The sequence below is a fragment of the Myotis lucifugus genome, unplaced genomic scaffold (assembly GCF_000147115.1).
Source record: "Myotis lucifugus unplaced genomic scaffold, Myoluc2.0 scaffold_224, whole genome shotgun sequence".
NCBI classification, from domain to species: domain Eukaryota; kingdom Metazoa; phylum Chordata; class Mammalia; order Chiroptera; family Vespertilionidae; genus Myotis; species Myotis lucifugus.
In genome coordinates, this window is record NW_005871272.1 from 48,696 (window position 1) to 66,243 (window position 17,548).

Below are 17,548 nucleotides of genomic sequence, written 5' to 3' on the forward strand. Positions count from 1 at the left end.
CAGGGGAGGAAGGTCACAGGTCTGCCAGGGGAGGAGGTCACAGACTCCCAGGGGAAGGAAGGTCACAGCTCTGCGGAGGAGGAAGGTCACAGGACTGCCAGGGGAAGGAAGGTCACAGGTCTGCCAGGAGAGGAAGGTCACAGGTCTGCCAGGGGAAGGAAGGTCACAGGACTACCAGGGGAAGGAAGGTCACAGGTCTGCCAGGGGAGGAAGGTCACAGGTCTGCCAGGGGAGGAAGGTCACAGGACTACCAGGGGAAGGAAGGTCACAGGTCTGCCAGGGGAGGAAGGTCATAGTCTGCCAGGCCACAAGGATGGAAGCCCAGGGCCCTGAGCTGTAGACCTTTTCAGTTGCTTGAACCAATCTTTTTCTTTTAACCCAAATCACATGGAGTCATTTGCAACCAAAGGGAGAGAAAGCCTATCCCGGCTCCTCCGGGCAAGAGGCAGCGGTGGAGGACCACTTACCAGGGACCATACTGAAAAGGGCCTTCCCCACAGAGTAACCCAGCATGCGGCAAAAGACGGTGGCATCCGAATTGTCCCAGCCATCATCGCAAATTGTCCCCCAGATGCCGTTATAGAAAACTTCAGCCCGGCCTCGATTCAAAGAGCCGATGATCCTGACAGCTGCCGGGAATTCACCTGAGTGAAAAACAGGTGTGAAAGATGAGGACGCCACCTGGGGCTTTGTGTGAGTGTAGGCTCCACCTCTCCAATGAAGGACGGTCTATAGTTAGAGGGAAAGGCCCTGCTTGGCCAGGAAGACCCCCAATGGCACCAACATGGCCTGGCTAGCAGCCTCCGTGCCCTGGGCCCGCAGCCACGAGGCCACAGGGTCAGGTCCTCTGTGGCTGGTCTGGCAAATCCAGGCGACCACATCTGGCCTGTGTTGTGGGGAGAAATAAAGAAAAGTAGAGAAAAAAAGGAAGACAGAAAAGAAGAGAGGGAGAGAGAAAAGACAGGAGGGGAGATGGGAGGAGAGGAAGAGAGGGAGGAGGCAGGGCGGGAGTGGGAGCTGCTGCGCTGAGGCTGTGCTATGAGCAGGCCATTGAAGGGAAAGCCCATTAACCTGCCCCAGAATGAGGCGTCTCTCTCAGAGGCAAGGCCTCTCCCCCCACCACATAAACGTTCAAGTACAGAACTGACTCTGAAGCACAAATTAAAGAGAATAAAAACAGCAATTACCTTTCTGACCTTTTTCTCCCTTTATTCCTTGCAGCCCAGAAGATCCTGTTACGAGGAGAAAAACGACATGATTTGAAGGCAACAGGCCAGGACTTCCTCGCCCTCCTCTGCCAGCAGTGGAGGGTGGGGGCGGCGGGGGAGGAAACGTGTGGAGGAGGTCAGGTTCTTATCCCAGCTTTGCCTGTGACCTGGCATTAAGCGGACAAAAGGTTCCATGGGCTCCGACGGTTAAGCATGAAGAAACCGACCTAAGCCACAGCAGGAGGGATTTAGGCTAGATTAGTGAGGGACACTTGACGGGTAAGAGAAGGGAGGGGACGCATCTCCTTCGCGGGAAGCTGCGGTCAGGCCAGGCTGTGCGGGTGGCCGGGCACGGCTGGGCGTGGAGGGGGTGCACGTTCGAGAGCCTGCAGGCTCAGTGCTGAGGCCAACCCCAGCTCAGAACTCACCCTCTGAACCCACAGACCTTGACCTTCTGCTTTTGAAAACTCCACGCCCCTACATCAGGGCCTCTCCTTCAAAACCACAAACGAGAAACAGGGCCTCCTCACCTTTCATTCCTGGGTCTCCCTTTTGGCCAACTGGTCCAGTTGCACCCTTGGGGCCCACCAGGCCTGGGCTTCCCCTTTCTCCCTTCATGCCTGCGGGGCCTGGAGGAGAAAGACCATCTGTCAGAGGCGCTGCCCTGCTTTACAAGGGGCCCCGAGCCTTGGTGCCTAATGAGCGAGTGGCCCTTAACCAGCAGGTTGCCCCTCTGAACTGACTGTTGGGAAATTCAGGGGTGTCTTGGTCCAACTGGGGGGAGGGGTGCCGCTCTAATCTCCGGGCTCCCATGTAAATGCTGGTTGAGAGATTGCTGAGGGAGTCCAGAGTGGTTGGTCCTCAGTGGATTACATCATCGTGTGGAAGTTCTAGCCATTCCGGGAGAAGTTGCTAGAATGTTGCTAGGCCTCATTTTCTCCGTAGTAAGTTAAAATAGGAATAGAGTGTCCAGTTTTGGAGGAAGGAAGACTGCCCAAGTGCTGTGTCTGAGAAGCCCTGCTGTGGCGCTCCCTGGGGTCGGGCACTGAGAAGACAGAGATGCTGAACCGAGTGCCGAGCACAACAACCAACTCCCAGCAAGGGCTTGAGAGCGAGGAGGGTGTGAAAGTCCAGTGAGAAGAATGAGGGGGGCGCTGGAGGTGCCATGGTGGCTGCACAGTCTGAGCCACTACCTGACCACCCGCTCTCCTGGCACTTTTCACCCTTCACCACCCTCCTCCACCATCTCCCTATCCCCTCACTTCACTGCGTTCCTGTCATTGCCCAGGTTTCCCAGGGAGAACATCTGAGGCTTGCGTAACAGAGCCCTGCAGTCTTCGCCTCAAATGGTCTCGGCCCCGGTCACCCTGGGGGAAGGTCACAGCCAGCGGTGCGTTCCAAGTCAGCAAGCGAGCCTCACCCTTTCCAGTAATCATTGCGAGGAAATTAAAATAGAGTCGGCCCTTTACCTGGAATTCCTGATTCTCCTTTTGTTCCTTTCTGTCCTTGAAATCCTAAGATCAAAATACAAAGAAGGGGAGAAGATAATAAAACTTGGATATTAGACACTTTTAATCTTAGACAACCTCTACCTTTGATTAATGCAGATGGAAAGACACGCTGGTTCTTCATGATTGTTTAAAGCCTGTTCCGCAGAGCACAAGGAGATGGGCCCACATAAATGGGACCGTGCGTTGGGGTGAGGTAGAAATGTTCTGGGTAGACGTCTGAGTTGGACAGACAGAGCCTGAACTTACTGGCTGGCCTTCCTTGCCGGTGGTAGCCTGACTTGGTGTCTAAATCTAGGTCCATTGCTTCCTGCTGTGTTTATTGGAAAAGAATTGAGAGATATTTTGAAAATAAAATTATCATTATTTCCAAAAGACTGTGGAGGGTACTCAGAGTCAGAGCTCTGCGGGCCCTCACCCACGTAGAGGTTCAATAGTTTGGTTGGTTTACTTCATTGTGACCCCCAGTGTGGCTAAAGGTTTGTGCAGCTAAAGGGTCTCATGTCCAGAAAATGGAAAAATAATCACTGCAATTACTGATGATGATACTGTTTGTAGTTAAAATGCGAAAAGTCCTCTCACCCTCCCTCCCTCCCACTCATCCGCTCATTCACTAACTTCCATGGAAGGTCCGCTGTTCCCAGCACCAGGTTGGGTCACTGTGGGATAATAATTTATTGGTTTAGCCACATCATGGCCTCTTGATTATAAGGGCCAATATCAGTGTTATTTCAAAGAAACAGGACTCTCCAAATCAGTTACACAAACTTGGGAAAATGAAACTTTATATTGACGTGAAGTAACAGTTACTAGAGGATAACACAGGAGTGCAGACAGCGGCTGTGCTCATCGCCATGCCCTTGACCGTGTCCCTCCCATGGCGCAAGCCCAGCCTCAACCAAAGGCCCGCCCTTTGATGTCCAACAGGAACCACAGTTCCCCTCAGTGCCAATTGCCTGGGGGAAATTCCTACGTGGGGAAGTTCCTACCTCCCAGTGCCTGACTTTCTTGAGCACCTACTGTGTGCTGGTCAATGGAGGGCAAGCTGGAGGCCTGGCAGGTCTGTTGGGACACCTTGGAATAACGGGCCAAGGAAGTACTGGCTCCTGGTAGCCTTTCAGATACTTTGCCTGAGGCCAGGCGCTGCCTAGGGAGGAGGGTCAGAGGGCCAAGGAGCCACAAGCTGCCTCTACATACCTGGCACCAAGAAGCAGGATGCATTGGAAGGTCCCGAGAGGACAGCTGCTCCAGCCCCTCGTCGGCATGGAGACAGGACTGAGGCTCAGAGCTGCTTCTAGGAGTGTGTGTGTGTGTGTGTGGAGGGGGGTGAGGGGGGAACCTTAGAGGCCTGATGCTGGCAGGCAGGCCCCAGCTCACCCAGGCCACTTGTTCGTTCTCTAGTCCCTCTGTCTAGAATGCCTCACCCCTTTGGTGCCCCAGAGAACTCCTATCAATCCTGTAAAACCTGCTAAAATGTCAGATGTTACTGACTATGAAGCCCTCTCTGGCCTTGCCCACGGATGCCGCACTTCCTCCCAAGGCAGCAAAGTGGCCGAAGTCAGGTGCCCTGGGCTGTGTCCACCTATGACGTTGAGCAGGTGTCCCTCCCTGAGCCTCCCTTCCCTCCTCTGGGCCTGCTGCCCAGCCAGCCCCCACTTGCTGTTGACCCGAGGTCACGGCAGAAGGGGAGAGATGTCTTCTCTTTGCTCACCTGCATCTGAATCACGTGTCAAGATTAGGGAGGTGAAGACACAGTTGGAAACACGTCTTTTCTTGTGACTAAGTGAAACAATGGTCCATTTGTAGACCCTTGGCCCTCTCTGTCTGCATCCTAGGGCACATCACATTGTAGACATCGCTACCTTAAGACCCGGACCGTAGAAGCAAGGCTCCGAGATGCCAGGCACTGTGACCTCCATTTATTGCCCCCTCATCCCTCAAAGAAGGCCACTCCTTCCTCCAAAACTCCATTCGTGTTTTGGAGCCTAAAGGTTCGGTTGCTTCTAACATTATCCCATGAGATGGAAATAGAAAGAGAAATGCCGTGATGATGAGTTGAAGCGAGTCCTCCCCATTTCCAAACAAACTGTATGGAACGTTGAGCTAAAATTCATTTAGGGGAGGTTGTTTGTTTGTCTGTTTGTTTTTGCAAAAAATATAATTAGTTAAATGATTTTGCAATTGTTTAAAAGACAAAAGTTAGAAAAACTAAGTTTGGGGGTTGGATTGACCCTGCTTTGCGAATGGTAACGGAAACTCCCATTGGAGAAGCTCTGCTGGGCGGTGATGCCTGCTTACTAGCTATGCAGTTTGCCTTCCCACAGCTGAAAGGGGTCCTCTCCACCATCCTTCCTCTCAGGTGGCTCCTCTTTCTCCAGAGGTGTGAGCAGAGGAAACATTTCACCAGAATGGGCTGGCGTGTGGTTAGTGACTGTGACAGCAGGGAGATTTGGTGACTAAGCCAGGATTTACCCTCCTATGGTGGGTTGGGAGGTATGGGCAATTCTTTTAATTTTGAGTCCTAATCTCTGTGTTATTCTACACAACAAAGTCTGGAAAAGAACCGACTTGGAATCAGACTTTGAGATTGAGTCCCGGATTCAGCTCCTTGGGGAGAGCGTTTGCCCACTGTCAGCCTTTGCTTCCCTGGCTGTAAGGTAGAAGGATGATGAAACTCAGGTGTGGGGGTAAATGAAATAACCATGGGAATCAAGTCCCAAGCACAGTGTCTGGCCCAGAGGCATTGCTGACAAGGAACAGACCTCTTGTTTTTATTATTAATGCATGATATTGAAAGCTAGCTATTACCCAGGTCAAGCCAAGGCACTGTAATTTCTGTTTTCATCCAATGCAGCCAGATATCCTCTTGAGAGATTAATGATTTTATTTACAAAATGGGAAAAATACATCAGTTTGAAAAACGGGCTTGATGGAATCAAAACTGGACAAACACCGTAGGACCTCTTATTTGGGGAATACCGATGTCCTGACATTGAAAAGTCTGCATTATCTTCCATGATGAGATCTGGCCACCACTCTCCACCCATCCTTCCTTCTCCCGCTTCAGAAAGCTAACCTCTCCCAAAGCCCATTAACCTTTCCCTTTAGGATGATCTCTAGACCTGGCTCTGATGGGCCAGATACGGTTCTATCGGTGGAATTCCCTTCTGAGATGTCTATGTGGACCATCAGCTACTTGTTCAAGGCAATCATTGGGATTTGTGTGGGAAATCTATGCAAGTTTACATAAGCTGTAATTACCACATGTCTCAAAATGAAACTGTCATTCACCATGTTTACTTGGGCAGCTGGAATTTGCCTGGTTGGTATTTACCACTAAGTCTGATGGACGGAGGTCCCTGGAAGGGTGCCCGATGAATAGACAAGGACTTGACGATGAAGTGAAAATGGTCCCAGACTGTGCTAAAGGGGGGTGGGGTTGTGGGTGAATGAGAAAGAGCCAAAACAGGGCCTGAGAGCTTTAGGTTTCCTTCTAAGAGTGGAAGAGGCTGCTGCAGCTTTTGCTCTCATCCCTTTGGACTGGGATGGAGGGTAAGTGTCACTCATCAGAGTGCGCTGATGGGGACGAGGGGCACATTCGGCTGCCTGGGGAGGGAGATGGTATGACAAAGTGTAATGGATAATGCCCCAGCTTTGGGCCAGCCAGGCTGCCTCTCTTACTGTGAAACAGCCCTCACAAGAGTGCTTAGCCCATTGGGCTGTCCTGAGCGTGCTCATGGTAAATGTTCCAGTACGCAGGGTGCAGGGCAAGGTTCCTGCTCTCAGACAGTGGGCACAGCACCCCTTTGGGTAAAATCATGTTTTAGCACAAATATTCTTGCTTAGTCTAGCAAGGCAAGGAGGGGATAGAGGTGAAGGGATGCTCTCTGTTTATAACTGAGGGAGGAAAGCCATCATCCCCACGAAGCCAAGCAGAAAACTTAGAGGGAAGACAGCTTCAGGTGCCAAAGTCAGACACCCTAAAACCTTCAGGAAAAGGTGAGGTATGGGATCAGAAAGGAGAGCTGCACCCAGACGGAGTCTTTCTGGACAGTGAGACCTTGCAGGTGGCCTCAGGTGGCCTCGGGTAGCAGAGCCCCTCCTGTACTGACACACAGTCCATGAGAAAGAAAGCAGCTCCAAGGCTTTGAGAAGGGTGGGTGTAGGAGCTGCCTGCGCCATGGCTCCCGACAACCTCCAGTAGAAACCCCAGATGTCAAAGGCCCAAAGTCCAAAGCTGACCAGGAGCTGGCCTCACCTGTCCCTTGGACCAGAGCTCCCCATCTCAACCCAAGACACCAACCAGGTGCCAGGGATACACCCTACAGAGCCCTCCCTCCTCCATGACTCACCAGCTCCGTGTCCTCTTGCTAGGCTTCCCTTCCCCTCCTGCACATGTCTGAGCACCACTCATCCTCCAAGACTCAGCTCATGCTTTCACATCGCCCCTGCACTGGACTGCCGTTCACCACCCCCACCAGACCCCAGCCACCGCTAGCCTGAAGCATTTAACAGGGTTAAGTCACATTTGTTTAAGGAGTTAACCAGTCAACCACTTGCTCAATGAAAACTGAGAGGTCCTGCCTCTGGTGTGGGTCCCTAGCGTGGCCCTGGGGTGAGAGCATCTAGGTTTGCCAACACCAGCAGAACCTGGCAGAGGAGGGGACTGCAGCAGGCTGCCCACAGACATCCTTGGCAGACACGCAGCCCTTTCTCACAGCCCCACATGCTACCGCACCTCCTGGCCTGCACCCAGCTTTCTAAATGGCATGTGACTATTTTCCATGCAAATGTCCACTTCAAAGTGTGCCCGACACAGTATAGACAAGTCTGTACTAACCCATATGTCTGAGGGCAGGAGCCAGGTCTTAGTTCTATGGGGACCCAGCACCCAACACGGTGGCCCCAACTTTCTAGACCATTGCAGGTGTCCAGACTTGGGTAGTGATGAGGTAAAACTGGTTTAGTGGTGTATAAACTAGGCCGCATTGCTGTGAGGGTTTGTAAGCTAGATCAAGTTGGCACGATGTTTATAACACAGACTAAATCGACATGACAGTCTATAACGTAGCTAAGGTGGCACAGTGGCTTAGAAAGTAGCCCCTGTGAGTTCAGTTGCTGTGGGCTGCCTTCCTGGCCTGAGAACCCTGGGAGAATATGCAAGGAGGGGTTTCTTGACACCCCCATGCTCGATCCCTGACCCTTGGGGCCCCACTCAGGTCAGCAGGAGAGAGTGGAAACCATGCCCACAGTTGGAAGGCAGAACAGGGGGACATTAGAGGTTTGGTCGTGGCATCCAAGGCCTTTAAGGAACCCTGGGCAGAGGAAGAACAGCCCTAGGACCTTCACAGGGCAGCGTACAGGAGGAGCTCTGCCTCCTGCTGGTAGGCCCGCAGGGAGCCAGTCCTCGGTCCCATCCACCCCCGCCTGCCCGCCTACCCACACCCTCTGTCACCTGTGTCTCCCTTGCTTCCTTTCATGCCGGCAGGTCCTGGACTCCCTGGTCTCCCTGGTGGTCCTGGACAACAGACGTCACGGTGAGCGTAAGAGCTGGGTAGATGGACCTTCAGCCATCACTCCCCACGCCCACCACCGGAAGAGACCTCACCTGTTAGCCCAGTGGCGCCAGCACTGCCAGGCTGACCCTTGGCACCTGGGGATCCTGCCGCACCCGGAGGGCCTCGAGGACCCTCTGCTCCAGGTGGTCCTGAAAGTTAAGTCATGATTGCACGGCTGGGTGCCCGGCAGAGGGCCTGGTTGCCGTCCCCTCCACACACCTCTGTTCTCAGCAGTGACATGTGGATGTCCTAACACCCAATATGTTCCCTGGAAGCCAAGAGGCAGCCCTCACAGTGGGGGATTAGAGTCTCAGCTTGGGGACTTACTAGGAAGCTGGGCCGGAAGGTCCAGCCCCGCCCTGGTGGCAGAGGGTGAGCTCTAAAGAGGAGCATCAGTGAAGCGGCTGCCTTGTTCTCTGGGGAGGGGCCGGTTTTAGAAGCAGATGCTCTGCATTAATACCACAATGGAATACGGCACTGGAGGCAGGCCCTGCACTTGACTTGGCCCAGGGACAGTGGGAGCTGGCATGGTGCCCACATTCCTACAGTTCTTACCTTGATCTCCTTTGATTCCAGGAATTCCAGCCACACCTACAATTAAGAATTTTTAGAGATTTTTTTTCTTGTCGCTCAGCCTTCCAGGAAAAACAAAAAAAAAGTAATATGTAGAAGCCAGTGGACCTGACCATGCAGCCTCTTACCTGGAGGGCCTGGCTTCCCAGCATCCCCTTTTCCGCCCTGGGCTCCGGGAGGCCCCATGACCCCCATGTCTCCTTTCACGCCCATGCTCCCCTTGCTTCCTGAAAAAACAAAGAGTCAGCGTCAGGCCTGGGAGGAGGGCGAGCCTGGGCACCAGTTCCCACTGACACCAGGTCCCACTTATCTTGTCCCCCTCAAAGACATGGCGGGCACCCCAGAGACAGCCATAAACTCATCAGAAATGGACGAGACGACCTGGCCTGGCTGATGGGCAGTGGAAGGTCTGGCTCTATGGGCCCAGATCAGCGCTCAGATCCCCTTGGGTGGGACCACGGCCCAGGCTCAACTCATGCTGCCGGGCTCACGTGCGGAATTGTTTTTTCAAGCCTCCCAAACTGAAATCTGAATATTCCAGAAGGCAGGCCCCGAATGCTGAGCTTCAAAACTGTGAAGCATCGATGGAGGGGAAAACATTGCAGCAGCTCGTTTTCCTGCCAGCGCTTCCTCCACCGCTTTCCTTGTGCCCAAGGTTTCAAATTTTCCACTTGTCATCAGCATTCAAGGCTTGTCCCAGCCGGTCCACTCCTCGATCCTCCTTGGCTCCCTCCTCTTTCCTGCCAGTGCTTGGTGCATATCAATGGAGGGCAGCTCCTCACAGGGCAGGATCCATCAACCCCTCCCCACACGGCGAGTCGGGTTCGGGAGCGGGCTGCATGGCCCTTGCCAGTGCACCACGTGGGCCGGCTCATCAGGAACCCACGGGCTGACGGGTATTGCTGCTGAAGTCCCACCATCAGCAAAGACCCAGCTGAGCAACTCCCTCGGGCCCTGGGGCTGGCCTGTGGGGGTGGGATCGGTGAAAAGCCCCCATACCGTTCATTATGATATCAGAGCCAGAGGGGGCCCAGGAGGCAGAGGCTTTCTCCCTACTGAAGAGGAGGAGAGACGCAGCTTGTACCAACCTATCTCGGATAAGCTTTGAGTGATGCTAGGGACAAGGCCGGAAAAACAGGTTCTTGGAGATGCTCTAGGTACTTAAAGAATGATTATTTCTCCATGGAAGACAAAATGAATGTGAAGAGCTTGGTGAGAGTTGACGTCTTTACAGCAGCCTTGATGCAACCAGCGAGAAGGCAGCTCTTGGTCATTCGGAGTGCTCACCGGGCACAAGGGCCAAATGGCACTCCTTAGGAGAGACTAGACATGATTTCCCTGGAGGAACTGGTTAGGGCCTCATGGCTCTGGGCCAGCCAGGACCACCATGCTGTGACCACAGTGGGCTGCATGGGGTTTCTGGGCGTGGCCTGGGCCTGGGCCTGGGCCTGTGGTGGATGACTTCTGTGTCTCCATCAGAGGGGACAACCCTAGAAGCAGAGCAGCATCGGGGAAAAGACCAGGCGCCAACTGAGCAATCACAGCTGGGCCTGACCCCAGACCTTCCCCGTCACAGCTAAGGATGGAGTGTGTGCCCTGGAACTTCACCACCGCCTGCTGGGACAAAGCTCAGTACCACCAGGGCAGGTCGCACGTGGCAGGCTAGCCCTGTCCCCCGGGTGGGGCCAGCAGTGGGTAGGAGGGCTTGTGGTCCTGGGAGATCGGGGCAGAGGAGGGGCAGGCCGGAGTCTGGTTTCCGAAGAACTGAAACTGCCGCGTTTCCCCTCGCTAACCACAGTGTTCCCAGGCGGCGCCGGGGTGTGGACACGATGCCCTCCTGGGGGGCAGTGGTGAGTGGGGTGGGAAACCGGATGCTCAGACTCCTTGGGAAAGGCCTGGAGAGCACAGGCCTGGCTGCTGCCCCCTCTCTGGGTCCGGCAGCGCCACCTTGAGAACAGTTTGGGCCTCCCTTTCCTATTGCAAAGAGAACTCAGAGTGCCACCTTGGGAACCAACCTTAGAGGTCAACTGTCCACCACCCGCCTGGTGCAAGGACCCGCTGCAGTCCCACCTGGGAGAATTCTGCACCTCCTTTTCCCGTCCCAGTAGCAGCTGTTCCCTAAGCCTTCATCTGTTCAGTTCACCAGGGGGCAGCCTCAAGCTGTACCTGCCTCTTTCTCCCTCACCCGGCACAATTGCTTCTCCTGAAACCTTTGCCCATCGGTCTTTGTTCTCCTGGGCACCACTAGAGCGAGTCTCTTTTCTCTTCCACAAGTGCCTTCCGAAGATCTGAGGGTGGCTGGCGGCCCTGCCAAGGGCTCTCTTCCCCAAGGCAGTGTACCTCGTTTCTTATCCTGTAAGTAACTTCAGTTTGCGGTGACAGAACCACACCTCTTCTATGTCTTATGTTCCTGCTGTAATCAATCCTCATTAAAGGCTACTGTTGTTCTCCTCCTTGGTTAGGTGAGTAAATTGAGGCTCAGAGAGGTTAGGTCGTTTGTCCAAAGTCACACAGCTAGTGAGCCACATTGGAACTAGATCTGTCTGATCTTGGAACAGAGTCTTCCCTTCCCATTACAGGATCACTAACACTACTATTAATAACCCTTGTCACTTTTTTAGTGTCAACCATGTGGCAGTCTGAAAACGTGACCTTGAACCCTTATAACTATCCTGCAAGGTGTGTGTAATTTTATTATGATTACTTTAATGGCATGACTGTCTTTTTTTCTGAAATGAAGAAATCATATCTCAGCAGGTGAGGCAGGTGCCTCGTCACACAGATGGACAGGCCAGAGCAGCGACGGCAGCCAGGCCGCTAGCCCTGCAGCCCTTGCTCCCCTGCTGCACTCCAGAGCCACCTGAGGGGCCACAAAAGAGGCCAAGTGACAAGGAGCACCAAGGGGCTCAGTCACGGCCAGAGCCCCAGGGCAGTGCTCCCAGCCCCGGCCCCTGGACCTCCAGGGTCCCTACAGCAGGCGGCTGGGCCGGCCTGCGTTTTGAACAAGCCCCCAGGATAGTTCTTCCCCATGACCCTGAGAGCACTGCTCCAGAGAGAGCATCTGCCGGCACAGGACAAGGAGGCAGCCCTTGCCCACTGCCCCCAGGCTCCCGCCTCCCCTACGCCCACCTCAGGACCGACTTTGGCGCCTCACTTTCTCTTCCTGTGACTTCCTAGCTGCCCTGTCCCTAGGTGCCACCCGGTGTGACATGTTGCCCCTTCACATTGCTCTCATGTCACATTCCTGCCCTTGGCTCATCTGGATGGCAGCTACCACATCTCCGATCCCAGGATGCCAGCAGGCAGGGCACAGCCCCGCCCTCAGTAGGCGCTGAGCAGACATGGTTGCATAGAGTGGGGCCCAGCCCCCCAGGCACCCACACCCAGCAAGGCCCTTACCTGGGAGGCCAGGGTCTCCTTTGTCTCCCCTCGCACCAGTGTCCCCTTTTGGGCCAATGAGACCCCCATCGCCTTTGCTGCCCTTCTGTCCTGGGGTGCCTGCGGAGGGAACGGCCGGTGAGGTGAGCTCCCAGCATCCTCCTGGGCATGGGCTCCTGGGTGGTGGGCAGGAGGCATGCTGGGGAGAAGAGAAGGGCGTCCCCAGAGGAAGTCTGGGTGTGTTAGCTCATCTCGTGGGTCATCTCACGGTGGCCCAGCAAGACTCAGGAGAAGAGGGCAGTGGGAGGGCGCCAATGCTCTGGGGCTGGGGAGGAGCCGAGGGGAGGGGGACAAGGGACGGGTGCCTGGGCCCAGGCATCATTGATTCCAAGCAGAGAAAGCGCACGTTACCAGCAGCTCCCGGCTTCCCTGGAGCACCCTGCGGTCCTTGGAGGCCTGGGAGAGAGGAGGAAGCGCTCAGTCACTCTGTGGCCGGGGTCTTCAGTCAGCAGGCATTCGGGCCCCGCCTTGGGCCAGGTGCCCGCAGGAGGCTCTTTCTCTCTCCGTCTCTGTGTCTCCTCTTCACATGCACACACAGAGGCACACGTGCATGCCTGTGTGAGCACATGTGTGTGCCTGTGTGGGCACGTGGTGTGCCGGCGCCTGCTCAGGTTCTCACTGCACTTCAATTCCTCCCGTTGTTTGCCCACCCTCCCCCCTGAAACCCTCCCTGGAAAACCCCTGCTGCAGGAGACTCTTTGGGATCCTATTAAATTCCTCTCTCAAGTTAGTTCCTCCAAAAAGATTTTATTTGTGAACAAATTTCCCTCCCGTAACTGCTGGTGTTTCTTCCTGCCTCAGTGGCCCAGAGGCCCAGTGACTGTTGGTTTGTGAACTTGCCCTTGCAGGCAACCCTCCCTCTCAGCCCCTTCTCTAATAACGTCTTATCCTCTTTACATCCCAGCAGCCTCAGCTCCTCCAGGGTTCGGGAGGTTGGAGAGTCTGAGTGGAGAGCGGACTGGGCTGTAAGGGTCATGGGCTCTGACATTTCAGTCTGCCCCCTTCCCTGGGAGGGGTGCAGCCGAGCTCCCCACATTCTCTGCCCCAGCCATGCCATGGTCATCTGTGAGGTGCTGGGCAGGTTTAGGCTATAGCCTAAAAGGGAGAAACCATTGTGGGCTTTTCATCATTACTGCTAATCCCCCAGTGACCCTCTGAATCACACGTATACCCATTTTACAGACAAAGAAACTGAGGTTCAGAAAGGTAAGAGAAGGTTCCCAGCACCACAGATAGTGCATGTTGCAGGCAGATGTGTCTGGCCCTGGAGTCCCTGCTATGCCACTAAGCTTGACTCCCCAGTGATGCTCAGAGGCTTGGACGCCTGAGCCCTGAGGAGGAGGTTGGAGCGTCCACCAGCTCCAGCCTCATCTAGAGCTCCCCACCCCCCCTACACCCCCACAACACAGGGCGCTTCTCAGCACTCCTGGTCCACCCAGGGTGTCCCACAGCGCTGGCCTCCGGCACACGCAGGGCCTGCCGAGTATTGGCCTGGGAGCCTGCTGTGGGTGCAGGCACACACACGGCCCCTCCTTACCCGCCTCTCCCTTGATTCCTGGCAGGCCTCGGGGTCCTGGGGGGCCTGGAAAGGAAAAGGCATTCAGCGTGTCACGTGTCACCGGGACAAGGAGGAGAAAGAGGACCATGGGTCAGGAGACAAGGGGCGGGTATCAGTGGCTCCACTGAATCCCTGGCCCCGTGGCCCCTTCTCAGCCGTGAATGCCAGGCCCTTAGCACCTGGAAGACCTGAGGAAAAGGAGCAGAGACACCAATGAGCCAGCCGACAAGGTGGGTGTCCAGGGCCACTCAGTGCCATTGTTCATTGAACACACTCACTGAGCACCCGGGACCAGCCCAACGGTGCGGAAGGAAGCAAACATCACAGCGCTCCTTCCCGCAAGGGGCCCATGGCCTGGCGGGCAAGGCGCAGCTGCACAGGGGGCATCCCTCAGGCTCTGAGCCGGACACCGGGGCCCCACAGCAGCAGGGGGACCTCGTGCCAGTCACCCATAGTTTCGAGTCTCCCCTTCCTGGTCAGTAAATTGGTGTTGATATACCAGCTCCACAGGGCTGCCCCACGGTGGTCACATGGCAGCCACAGGGAACACGCGGCAGGCCGGGGTACGGGGCCCCCATCACTGCTGCACTCGCATGCAGCTCTCTCTCCAACGGCCGCCCTGCTACGCGGCTCCAGTCCCACCACGGCTCGTGGGCAGGACGGGCAGGGCTCCTGTCCTGCCTCAGTCCGTTCTGGCTGCTGTAACAAAACATGCAGACTGGCAGCTCAGAAACAACAGATCCATTTCTCAAAGTTCTGGGCTCTGAAGGGGAAGACCTGGGTGCAGGCACGGCCAGGCCCGGTGAGGCCCTGCAGGCTGCAGGCAGCTGACCTCGTTGTGTCCCACGTGGTGGGAGGAACTAGGGTGCTTGTTCCTTTTATAAGAGCACTAGTCCCACTCATCCGGGCTTCATTCTTGTGCCCCAATCCCCTTCCACAGGCCCCGCCTCCTAATACCAACACCTTGGGCATTAGACTTTCAATATATGCATTTGGGGGCGGGGGGCACGACATTCAGGCCATGGCACAGCCCCACATCCCCACAGGGAAGAATGGCTTTCCGAGAGGCACGGCGTTGCCTGAGGTGACATATTTGGAAAGAGGCCAGCAGATTTGGGATCTCCTAATGCAATGCCTGCACCCATGCCAGGGCGCCACGGTGGGGAACTTGGCTCTGAGGGGGACTGGTTCCAGGGCCCCCGTGGGTACTGACACCCATGGATGCTCAAGTCCCTTCTATGAAGTGGCGAAGTATTTGCATATAACCTGCACGCATCCTTCTGTGTACCTTAACTCATGTCTAGAATTCTTATCATACCTCTGAGCCTCACTGCCCTCTTCTGTGACATGGGGACGACAGCAACAGCCGCTCTGGGTTAGCGTGAGGATCAGCAAAGCACAGACAAAATGTGCCTTCACTTCACCAGGGGCCCACCCACCCGCTCCCCACCCCTCCTGCCCATGTTTCTCCTGCTCTTGCACTGCAGGCACTCGCGTTCCTGACCTACCAAACGCCCTTCCACCGCAGGGCCTTGCACTCGAATTCCTTCTGCCTGGGCCCTGCTTCCCTGCCGCCTTCCCTCACCCTATTCTCAGCTGAGAGGCGGCTCTGGAGCCTGGCCTGGTGCTGGGGAGGTGAGTCCCCTCCCTGCTCTTTGCACCCAGGGCACCGTCCTCCTTTCAGGGCAGGAGCCAGGGCTGCTGCCAGAACAGGTTCCAAGTTGACCCCTGCCTGACTGGGAAGGTCCCTGCAGACAGGGCTCTGCCGTCTTCTTATGTCCAGGCTCCCACTGCAGGGCGGTGCCTGGGCCTTAGGGGCTTTCAGTAATGACTTGTTGGGAGGAAAGATACAAAGGAGGGAAACTGAGGCACAGCTGGGTTCCTCACTGCCTTCCCCAGAGCCTGACTTAGGTGCAGTTGCCCCTCCCCCACCTTCCCGGGCCTTGTTTTCAGAAGCCTGGGCCAGCGTGCAGCTTCATAAGCAGGCCACCTGGGAGCCAGGGGGCGGCAAGCCCCAACTTCCAAGCACTGCACTCCTCCCACCCCCCACCCCACCCCATCCTCTCTGGCCAGCCTATTGGTCTCCATAGGGCTTTCTAGCAGGATGCGCCTTGGGGGAGCCCTGCCCAGGCCATGGGGGAGGGGAGAGGCCACAGCCTCCCGGGGGTTGGGGGGAGTCAAGGGGGTGGAGGACCTGGGAAGGCAGGTGGGCATGAGAGGGGGTCCAGACCTGCAGCTCGTGCTGCTGCAATTGCTGTTTCCTGCCTCTGGTTTCTGGCTCCAAAGAGAGAGGGAAGAGAGAGAGAAAGACAGAGATAGAAGTTGTCAGAGACTGAGAGAACCGAGACATAGCAGTGGAGATCATCAACATATATATTCAGAGAGAGGGCGGGGGGCCAGAGGGAGCCTGTTTGCACCCTCGCACCCTGCTGTGGGGAAGGTGGGCTCCATGCCTGGGGCCGGTGATGGAGCAGATTTTAAAGGGCCGACCAAACCCACTGGGTTGAAGAAGTTTAAGCATCGATTCTGTGAGCAAAGTGACTGGAGTTTGAAACAGCCTCTCCCTAGAGCAGAGGAGCCCCATTCATCCAGCTGGGGCGGCTGGGGCGGCTGGGGCGGCTGGGGTGTCTGAGTGTGAGCGTATTGAACCCTCTCAACAACAGCAACAATGAAGCAAATGTAACAACAACACCAGTGAGTGCTTTCTCGGAGCTGGGCACCGGGCTGAGCACTGTTCCGTTCATCCTGTACCTGCCGCCAGTCCAGGGGCCCCATCCTGTACCTGACGCCAGTCCAGGGGCCCCATCCTTATCCCCATTTCCAGGGAAGGACGCAGAGCTCAGAGCGGGCAGCAACACGTTCAAGGCCACCCAGCTCCTGAGAGGCCCGTCGTCCAAGCCCAGGCTGCTGCCACTTGCAAGGCTGACTCAGCACTCCCCCTGGGTCAGCGGTGGGATCAGGGCCACACTTGAAAAATTATGAGGCCAAAGAGTTCTGCCTGACAACATTGTGTACATTTATTTTCAAGATGAAATTTCTACCACTCAGCTACTGGACTGTGTGTGTGTGTGTATGTGTGTTTGTGTATGTATGTAACTGTGTGCATGTGTGTAACTGTGTATGTGTGTTTGTGTATGTATGCCTGTGTGTATGTGTGTAACTGTGTGTATATGTGCACATGTATAACTGTGTGTATGTGTGTATGTGTATGTGTGCACGTGTGTAACTGTGTGTATGTGTGTAACTGTGTATATGTGTGCAACTGTGTGTATGTGTGTGTAACTGTGTGTATATGTCTGTGCCTGTAACTGTGTGTGTATGTCTGTGTGTGTAACTGTGTGTATGTGTGTATCTGTGTGTGTGCTTGTGTGTATGTGTGTATGTGTGTATGTGCCTGTGTGTATATGTCTGTGCATGTATGTGTGTGTAACTGTATGTGCTTGTGTGTATGTGTGTGTATGTGTGTGTGTGTGTCTGTGTAACTGTGTGTTTGTGTATGTGTGCAACTGTGTGTGTGCTTGTGTGTATGTGTGTGTGTATGTGTGTGTTTGTGTATATGTGTAAAATGTGTGTGTGTGACTGTGTGTGTGAACTGTATGTGTGTGAATAACTGTGTGTTTTGTATGTGTTATGTGTGTGTGTAACTTGTGTGTGACTGGTGTGTGTGTGTGTGTAACTGTGTGTGTTTTCTGTGTGTATGATGGG

At 55.0% G+C, this 17,548-nt stretch overlaps 1 protein-coding gene across 1 annotated transcript in view; it reads right to left on the reverse strand.

The window, feature by feature from the left end:
- Positions 1-17,548, reverse strand: part of MARCO (macrophage receptor with collagenous structure) — a 36,540-nt gene that overhangs the window by 3,260 nt on the left and 15,732 nt on the right. The window contains exons 5-15 of the mRNA XM_014463866.2: positions 13,823-13,867; positions 12,637-12,681; positions 12,247-12,345; positions 8,976-9,074; positions 8,830-8,865; positions 8,325-8,423; positions 8,172-8,234; positions 2,678-2,722; positions 1,739-1,837; positions 1,188-1,232; positions 468-644 (exon numbers count right to left, since the gene is read on the reverse strand). Coding sequence (XP_014319352.1) covers positions 468-644; positions 1,188-1,232; positions 1,739-1,837; positions 2,678-2,722; positions 8,172-8,234; positions 8,325-8,423; positions 8,830-8,865; positions 8,976-9,074; positions 12,247-12,345; positions 12,637-12,681; positions 13,823-13,867 — 852 coding nt within the window. The remainder of the gene's footprint in view (positions 1-467; positions 645-1,187; positions 1,233-1,738; positions 1,838-2,677; positions 2,723-8,171; positions 8,235-8,324; positions 8,424-8,829; positions 8,866-8,975; positions 9,075-12,246; positions 12,346-12,636; positions 12,682-13,822; positions 13,868-17,548) is intronic.